Raw genomic sequence first — 9,429 nt, 5'->3', positions numbered from 1 at the left:
TCAATATACTAATAACCACAAGATTTAATACACCTTTTTTCTTATCTGAAAAACAAGGTGGAGAGAATGAAGTGTGAGAGACACTTCAGATTAGATTTGAATTTAATCCCATCTGGTAGGCTATTCGTGGACATGCATAGTAACACAGACATTTGAATAATAATAATGTTTTTTGCAATTTCCCAGCTCGTGAGGATGTAAAAACTATATCACATTCTGAGAGACTCTGAGCAGACACAAAAGGCAGATTATTCTACAGGTCTGTGCAAAGATTTCCAAATAAACCTTTCCCGTTCCTCTAGCTGAGAGATTCACACTCAATAACGGGTGGAGGACCCACTGCAGAAGCTGTACAGGTAGTAAGATTGATGACCCCCTATCAACACATTGATAGCCCTGGAAAGTGGAAAAAATCAAATCAAGAGACGCACTATGAACATAATGGACACTAGGGGTTTGGTTTTGCTATGAGGTCAGATATTTACCGACAGAGAAAAAACTGAAAGACTGCTGGCACACACTTATCAACAAGCTGGTGTCCAGAAAATAGAAACATCTTGAGGAGTACAGAAACCCACACTTGTGTTGATGAGGTCCTGGTTTACAAGAACAACATGAAAAGCACGGATGCTAAACATGCAGCTTTTCTCTTCCCGATTTCCACATTTTACAGTGCTCTGTGAAACTTTTCTATCACAGCGAGCATGACATTTGTTTTTAACAAAGGGGAGATACTGCTACGGTACACAATGGCGGGGAGTGAACACCAAGTCTTAATGTTTCAAGGAATGTGTACACAGTGTGTAACAACAGAACCGTTTTTAAAAAACTACTAGGCTCCATCAGAAAAGAAACAATCTGCATGGAAGACCGTAGAGAAATGTTCCCAGTGGACACAATACAAACTCCTTTACTCACTTACAAGAGAGCAAATTACATTCTGGCTGACTGAAGCGTGAAAGCTTGAAATGTTAAACAAGCCTGAGACACAACAATGATGAGGTTTTAGATGAGAAGAATTTGAAAATGGAATGATGGACAACAGTGTTTTCGCCTAAGTGGTCAGTTATGTAACATTATAGATATACTCACACTAACAGTGAATGTTTTTCTCAACCAACATTTGCCAACATTTGCTAGTTTTTTTTCTTCACTGTGCAGATGGCTGACATATTGTGATTGGAAATAAATTGTTAAAAGAAAATGAATGATGTTCTTCTTATTTGTGCATGAAAAATGAGTTTTATGACAAAACAAGCTATTCAATTTCTAAATTCAAATTGTTACACAAAGCTGCAGTAGATCACTTTTATAAAACTTTTTGTCATATTTGCTAAAGTTTTCACTATATCCTGACAGGAGTACATGAGACAGAAAGTTCAGGTTCCTCTGGCTCCTCCGAGTGCTCCTAATGGCATTTGTCATTTATGAGTGGGTATTTGACGACCTGGGAATGAGACACATCAACTATCTTCCTTGGCTCTCAGGTGCGGTGGATTCTTGTAAATGCCACTAGGAGCATAGGAGAAGCCAGTGGTGAGTGTGACACAACTACAAAGGCTTTTAAGACCTCAAAGCTAAACAATATTAAAATATGACAGGGCGCCCTTTTGGCCTGGGCTTTCCCCATCTTTCACTCTCCCCTCATTTCCTGTAATTTCTCTACTGTACAGTCTTTAACAAAGGCATAAAATACCCCTAAAAAATAAAATCTGAGACCTCACAACATCAAAGAAATGTCCAGGAGCGGTGCCAGCTACAGTGAGATCTCAAAAATGTCTTTAAAATGTTAAAATGTTTAGAGGATAGCAAACACAGCAAAACGAAATGAGATGTAAATGAGAAAATACAAAAATAAATGTGGGTGTATTGAGACATGAATTTATATTGGATAGTATTCAGAACTGTTAAGATATGTAAATCTTTTGACAATGTGGACAAACAGTATTTTCTTACAGTGAGTACTGACGCTGTTAGTGAAGTGCAGGTTGTGTGTCCATTAATTAGCGTTTTAATGGAATTTGTAAAGAAATAAAAACATGTTTCAGACACTATATGGTTATATACAAGACAGTATTTAATTTACATAATAAGTGTTATAAAAGAAATGTAAAAAGACCAGAAAAACAGTCATGATTAGTAGTTATACCTGAAGAAAATGCCAAGAAAGGAAACACAGTGTATCTAGGGTCAAGGTGGTTGATTCTTAAGACATTACATTATACTTCGTATCAAGTTGTCACCAGTTTGAAAGAAAATCTGTGTCTAACTTTCTGGTGTCAGTGTTGTGTTATTCAAAAACATTTGCATTTGAGAAAAATGATCCTTCCAGATTTATAGTAAAACACTTTAAAAAAATAATTAGATAATTAAAGACTCCATTCAATAGGAAGGCATACAGAGGAGAGAAAGTGTATCACAGTGATACAGCAACCATACCAGTCTACTCAGTAGGACAAAAACAAAGAGAAAATCGTTTACTGGTACATGCCAACATCAAGTCATACCCAAACACATTTAACATCTGTACAAATTATGAGCATGAGCAGGAAAGCACTGATCATCAAAATGAGGAATGAATTATCTTTTGTTTTTTGACAAAAACATCCAGTGATCAGTATTGGGATCTATTGTATCTTGTGGGTTTTACCTGAGTGGATTACATTCTGCTGCTTTCCTCATATGGCTCATGGCTGCCCTCTCTAGGGCAAAAGGGAAACATCTAATTTGCACTTCTCTGTAAATTTGTGACCTCCGACATCAAGACGACACTTCTCAACTCTGACATGACGTTTGACAATGATGACCTTGTTTAATTACAGACAGATTTTGTGGACTAGACAGCTACCGGATGGACGAGGGCTGGAGTTGCCACTGGTGCTGCCACTGGTGCTGCAGGAGGAGATGCTTTGCCTTTGTAGCCCAGGGACAGAATGTGTTTCTGCAGGTGTGTGATCCACTGCTCCTGAACAGACAGAGGTCCATGAAACACCTCTTCACAGAACCTGAATAGCAGCACAGAGAGGAGAGTGTGATCAAAACTGCATTAAATGAGGTACAATAAGTTCAGAATAATGTGATTAAACAAAGTGCGTCACATGTACGGATGGGCAACATAGACATATTCAGTGTTAATAATGATTATTAATTATGATTCATAGCTTTGATGTCAAAATGTATCCCCTGAACATAGAGTTGTTCCCTTTTTTTCCCCACTTACCTTTAAAGTTGTTAAAATCATCTAATCCCACACGGTATGACAGTGTCACATATGTATATTCTGGACCTTCATGGTCCAACTCTTCACTGAAGCTATCTGGGTGACATATTCAGTTTCCCACAAAATTCGGCCTGGCATATTTAGCATGTGTGGAAAGTTTGGGATCTCTTTGAGCAATAGTTTTGTAAAGGATTCCACGCTTGCAGGCTGCTACTTGCCATGTGGTTATGAACAGAAAGCATTTTAGTAAGACACGAAAGATTTCAGAGGGGCGTCCATGAGGCCTAGCTGTCTAAGGTGCTGTCGATCTGAGCGTACATTCCTGGCTTACGTCTAGCAGACGACTTATATATCATATAGACTCACCTGCACTTGAGGGAGTAGACTTTGCCCACCAGTTTGACCAATGGCGTTAGTGGGGGCTTTGGCAGCAGAGCGGGGATGCTGCCTGACCGTGATGGTTGCTGGGAATTTTCTTCCCGTGCAGGCACGACATGTTTTGGCGGATGGACCCCTGAAACCACACAGGAAGTGATTGAGGTATTAGAGTGTCATGATAATGCAGAAAAAGTATATCTGTATGCAGCTTTCTTTCAGCTCTCACCCCTTGGGGAGCGCACACCGGGGTTGCCGTGGGCTGCTGTAGACCGTGTGTGACCTTGGGATTGTCTGGATGAGCCGGCAGTCATACCAGAGACCTCTCTGCGCATTTTGTGCTCATAGTGGTGCACCGAAGGCTTCAGGCTGCTGCCAGACACAGAGTCCGAGTCTGTGGACAGGGAGGGCGAACCAGCAGTTCTTTGGGACTGGGAGAAAATGAATGTACAGTAAGTTGTATCTGAATCTGAATGGGGAGTTATTTTAAACACATTTTGGAGAACAGCCCACCTTCTTGATGTAAAGGTCTCCCATACGATAGCGTCGGGTTATTGCTGCTATCTTGACTGGGTCCCTCCGGATCAACTCACTAAGGAGTTCAATTGGCGAAGTTGCTCCATCTGCCTTCCACTCAATGATTCCCAGCTGTCGGAGGTGGGCCCGCGCGTGACTGGCCAGGGCCTTGCGGTTTTCAAAATCAAACCCACAAAGCTCACAGGATGTGTCTGACAAAAAGAAGATGTGCAATTTTGGAAAAAAATAATTAGTATTTACATTACATTAGGAATGTATTACCACTTGAGTGAGGTCCAGGAATACTTTTGTGAAATTGCAATTTGTGGTATATTCTCATGTGTTGAACCTGCTTAATCCTCTTCTACCTCAGTGAGTCCTTTCAAATCATCAAACAGAACGTTTTTCAAAACCTGCCATGAAATGTGCTAGTGGATTTGGTGCAAGCAGGCAGAATGGGACAGCAGGGTAATGGCGAGAGTGTGGTTTTCCTGTTGAGGTAAAAGTCTTAAAAGCAGAAAATTCCCTACCCTGTCTGTTGCAAAAGAACATGTCATAAAGAAACATGTCACAGAGTACAAGAGAGTGGCTCACCATCATAAAACAACATGGTTGTTAAACTGACATAAAGAGTCTTTACAGTGGCGTTAATGTCTTACCTGTGTTTGAGGCCCCACTTTTGCCAGATGGGGATTTCTCTTTCGTGGAATAATCGAGAGGTGAGGTGCAGGGTTTGGTGGCTGGTTCCCCTGACTGGAGACTGTCCAGGGACCTTCTGGAGCCTTGAGGGGTCCACGTGGCTTTGCCTGAAGACCCACTGGCCACGGACTCTTTCATGCCTTCTTCACCATGCATCATGACCTCTTTGAGGAGATCTATTGGTGAGGTTTTGATGGACCAGGTGAGGCCGAGCTGGCGCAGATGGGCACGGGCGTGGCATGACAGGGCTTTGCGGGTGTCAAACAGCTGGCCACAATAATCGCAAAGGACTGTTGGCGGGGATTGTACATCTGTGGAGGACTCTGAGAAATAGGGGAGGTGGACTTAAAATTTTACATTCAAACTTTGGTGTACATACACAAGCAACAACACTAATACATGCACAAAATATGAGGTATATTGGTAAATAACTCAACTGGAGTATAATGACATAATAAGGTACCAAATAAGCTAGTATTAACGGCTCTATGCTTTACCTGCATTGAGAAGCTTTAAACCCACAGCAGCAGGTGATTTCGGCGTGGGAGAGCTGGTGTTTGTGCTGGGTTCCTTTGGTTGAACAGACACTTCAAACTCCACAGGTTCAGCCTTGGGCTTCCTATGAAGGGGGTCCACTGCTAGCCGAAAGCCTTTCTTAGCCTTTGGAGCCCTATTAACAGGAGATTGAGGAGTGCACTTTGCTGGGCCTGGGGAGAGGGGTGTGGAGGGAAAGGAGGTTCTTGATTGGCCTGGAACTGGAGACAGAGCCCGGGTTGCAAGAGATGGCGCTGCAGAAGAACCGGTACTGTTCCTTTTAGGGGGGTGTATAGCCTCTAACACGCCACTGCTGACCAGTTCCTGGATGGTGTCGATGGCAGATGTTTTCCCCATCAGGTCAGTCACCCCCAGCTGACGCAGGTGACAGCGTGCGTGGCAAGCTAGCCCTTTACGATTCTCAAACTCCTCCCCGCACAGAATACAAGTACAATCCGTTTTAGGCTGTTTGCTGGGAGGAGACGCAGATGGAGAGGAAGAGCGATTGGAGGGACGTTTGGAGGAGGATCTAGGGGAACTGTTGGAGGCGAGCTCCTCCTGTTGCTTGCTGCTGATGGGCTTGAGATCCTCCTCTTCCATAATCCGGTAGAGAAGATCAATAGGGCTGCCCTTGATGTCGTTGTCAGGGATTCCAATGTGGCGCAGATGGGCCCGAGCGTGACTGGCCAGGCCTTTTCGTGTCTCGTACCAACATCCGCAAAGTTGGCACACATGGACCTCATCTTTGGTGTCTGAAGAAAATGATGAATAAAAAGGTACCCAGTCACAATGAGACAATGCTATCAGGGTAACTTTATAAAAAACTAAAATGTTACTCTAATAATTACCGGACATGAATAGTCATTTAATCACCACATCCAGTTACTCCCCTCAATACTCCAAACACTTCTTTAAAACATCTATTCAGAATTCAGCCATACCCAAGGTGATGGGGGCGTCAGTTTCGAGCGGGGCCCACAGTGGCTTGGTTGTGGTTTGGTGATCTAAGGAGGATGAACTGCTGCCTTCACTTGCTCTAGATTCAACCAGCCTAGGACCAGAGGGGGATGAGGGGAGGAGAGGGGTCGCTGACTCTTTCAGTCTGGCTGGAGATTCCTGCTGTTGATCCATCTTCTGTGGAGTTGTCATGACTGTACTGGCTACATCGTAGGAGGCACTCCTGACCTCTGGCTCTGGAGGTGTCGCAGACTCCTGCTGGAACGTTTTCTTGAGAGGGGATGACCCAGATGCAGAGGAGTCTGCTTTGAAATCGGGGAGGGAACCATCTCTCTCCTGGATGAGCTGGTAGAGGAGGTCGATCGGAGCGCCGCTGCTTTCCGACAACGTCACGCCAAGCTTTCTTAGATGGAGGCGAGCATGGCTGGAGAGCCCTCGGCGTGTCTCAAAGTATGTCCCACAGACCTCACACATGACTGGCTGTGGGGTTGCTGTGGGGAAGTTCAGATGGGAGTTTGTCGTTACATATTGAATTGGAGAACTTCAGTCAAAGTCCTAGTTAAGAAAAAGAACAAGCCAGAAGCTTCTTTTGTAATAAGCTAACAAACACTTATTATGCCGACCATACCACCAGACCATTCGCTTCTAGATTTGACAAGCTTTACTTATGTCAAGATTTGACAGGACAAAATGAGTGGCAATGAACACCAATCCGACATTTTGTCTCCCACTACAAATTCAGATACCTAAACTCAGGTTATCAGCTGATCCGAAGCCAGTTCTCTCTTTTGCCTAAATTCAAAATTTGGAGCACATTTGTATTGACATCAATTCTCTGTAAGGTCACATGAGGCCCACAGTACAAACTGGGGATGTGACTGAGGACTGACAGCAGAAACATTTGCATTACAATATTATCAAAACAAAATGTGTTTTAATGTGGAAAGTTCAACTGGGGTCTAATCATGAGGATGAGGATGACGAAGGTGATGATGGCCAATGAAATAAAATCAACAAGGATAGGCAGCACGAGCACAACCAGGCTGTAACAATGTGACATAAGAAATAATGTAACTACATTTATAAGAGTCTCTCTTACCTTGTGACTCCATGGCTGCTGATAATGCTGGGGTTTTATTTTGAGGGACAGGAATGTTTACTTCCAGCGGATCTTGTGTACCCGACTGAAAGAGGTTGAGATCAATGAAAAATTACTATTATTATTATTATTGTTATATTGTTACAGATCAGGGAGTTTTAGTTATCATAGCTTCCAAAATGCAAAATAAACTTGCCTACAATACCCAGACCCGTGCAGATATATATATATATATATATATATATATATGTGTCAATAAATATCTTTACAGCTGAAACTTGTAACGCGATTCATCGTTAGAGAAACTTCATTTCTAATTGTATTGTTCGAAACTAAACAGACTAAAACTGTAAGCGGCTGAAGCATCTTCTAAGTCAAAGCTATAAAAGCTAACTTATGAATATCTCTGTTTCCCTTTGTTTTGCTATGGAAGCACGCTAACGTTAGCTGTAGGTTAGCTCACAGTACATTTTACACCCAAATAGCAACTAGCTACACATCCTACACCCTGGACTGGAAACCAAGCGACATAAGCAACTAAAGATACACGTTCATTTACCTAAAAGCCCGAACAGACTGCCTCAGTTAACTTACATCAGTGTCATTCCCACTGACAAGCTTAGCGGAAGTAAGGGGCGACAGTCCCGGTGCAAGGATTTTTCAAAATAAAAGCCCTCCAAAAGCCCTTCAGGTAATCAAATGTGCCCCCTGGTGACCATCAACAAATAAAGGCAGCTGGTTTAATTATTCCACTACATACTGTAAGGTTATACTACTTTATTTTCTAGAAACTATTGTCCCACAGAAAAGTCCCTTATTTAATGTTACCGGCAAATAAACATTTAAAATGTATTATATAGTAAAATGAGGTCATAAACGGTGTTCTATTTTACCTATTATTAGTATTTAGTATTAGTACTATTATTATATCATATATCAACATTATATTATAAGCATACATTTTAGTTTTAGCAATTGCTTTTGTGTTTCTAAAGGTATAAACTGAACAGATATTTTAATTCAGGAATAGCCTATACCTGTGTCAACTTTTTTTCTAAACACTTGTCACTGTACCCTAATAAATACATTTGCATTTCATGTCAACATTTCCTTAGCACTAACTGGCATAACATGTTAACAACATAGTTTTATTTCCATAGTAAGATGTGTTAAAGTTGTAATATTTCTTTAAATGATAATAACTTCTCAACATGCAGTTCCCTGTCAAGCCAACACATTGATAATTTCTTTACAAACAATTGTACCTACTCATTCTCTGACTCACTGTTTTTGAGCTGTATTGAAAATAAGCTTGTTAAGAAAAACAAAGAAGTTACAAAAGAGCAAGAACTAGCCAAACAAGATTAGTCATTATATGGAGCAGCAGTAGTGGGAAAGGAAATGAGAAACAAAGAGGTGGCACAAACTACAAAAACATACAAACATAGGCAGTCTGAAGGCAATAATAAAGAGATTTGTTTCTCTGGATCTTTATGCCTTTATTTCTACAGCAGAGAATCACAGTCCTGTAAAGCCCCTGTGGTCAGAGTAGAGATTATCTTGCTGGACCCTGAGATCCGCCAACACTTCAGGCATCAAAAACTTGTTTTGACCTTTGACCCCACAAGAAAGAAATACCACACAATAAGAAAAAAAACATTACTGTGTGTATTAAAGTGGAGAAGCAGCTTGAAATACATTGTTCAGTTAATCAAAAGAGAGAATCCGAGGAACCTTTTCTTCTGACAAAGAACGACAGCATTACATGAGACTCTCCAAGAAGGGAAAAAAAAACATTAGTACTTCCTTAGACAAATCTGCTTTGTTGTCATATTGAACTACCCGGGTTCAGCCTAGTTTGACAAGCAGCTTGAAGGGTACTTAACACCTCGGATAAATGTTTCTTTGTATCTACGGCTGTAGTTTTCATTTCACAACCTGAGGAGTAACTAGTAATTCAAAATATTAATACTAATCATCCGTCAGTTAAGCGGAATCCAATCTACTCTGAACTTTTACTTTGAAGGAA

The 9,429-nt window shown here is 41.5% G+C and overlaps 1 protein-coding gene across 1 annotated transcript; it reads right to left on the bottom strand.

Moving 5' to 3' along the window:
* Positions 1-989: 989 nt before the first annotated feature.
* LOC118327506 (protein Wiz-like) lies at positions 990-8,046 on the bottom strand. Its single transcript, XM_035660884.1, has 9 exons — positions 7,995-8,046; positions 7,401-7,485; positions 6,286-6,792; positions 5,308-6,096; positions 4,771-5,133; positions 4,109-4,323; positions 3,825-4,026; positions 3,587-3,734; positions 990-3,005 (listed from the first exon to the last, which is right to left on the bottom strand). The coding sequence occupies exons 2-9, from the start codon at positions 7,411-7,413 to the stop codon at positions 2,837-2,839; spliced, it is 2,406 nt and encodes an 801-aa protein (XP_035516777.1). The 5' UTR covers positions 7,414-7,485; positions 7,995-8,046; the 3' UTR covers positions 990-2,836.
* Between the last annotated feature and the right edge of the window lie 1,383 nt (positions 8,047-9,429).

This window comes from Morone saxatilis, unplaced genomic scaffold, assembly GCF_004916995.1.
Source record: "Morone saxatilis isolate NCDOM2014 unplaced genomic scaffold, NCSU_SB_2.0 Contig17, whole genome shotgun sequence".
NCBI classification, from domain to species: Eukaryota; Metazoa; Chordata; class Actinopteri; family Moronidae; genus Morone; species Morone saxatilis.
Note: the sequence above shows the minus strand (reverse complement) of the source record. Positions and strands in the feature narration are given on the sequence as shown.

What these genes read in the sequence shown, in the direction of transcription:
- LOC118327506 (XM_035660884.1), bottom strand. An exon ending in TGACGCCCCCATCACCTTGG is followed by an intron (nt 6,097 to 6,285) that starts GTATGGCTGAAT and finishes CATTTTCTTCAG; the next exon opens with ACACCAAAGATGAGGTCCAT. An exon ending in GAGACCTTTACATCAAGAAG is followed by an intron (nt 4,027 to 4,108) that starts GTGGGCTGTTCT and finishes ATTTTCTCCCAG; the next exon opens with TCCCAAAGAACTGCTGGTTC.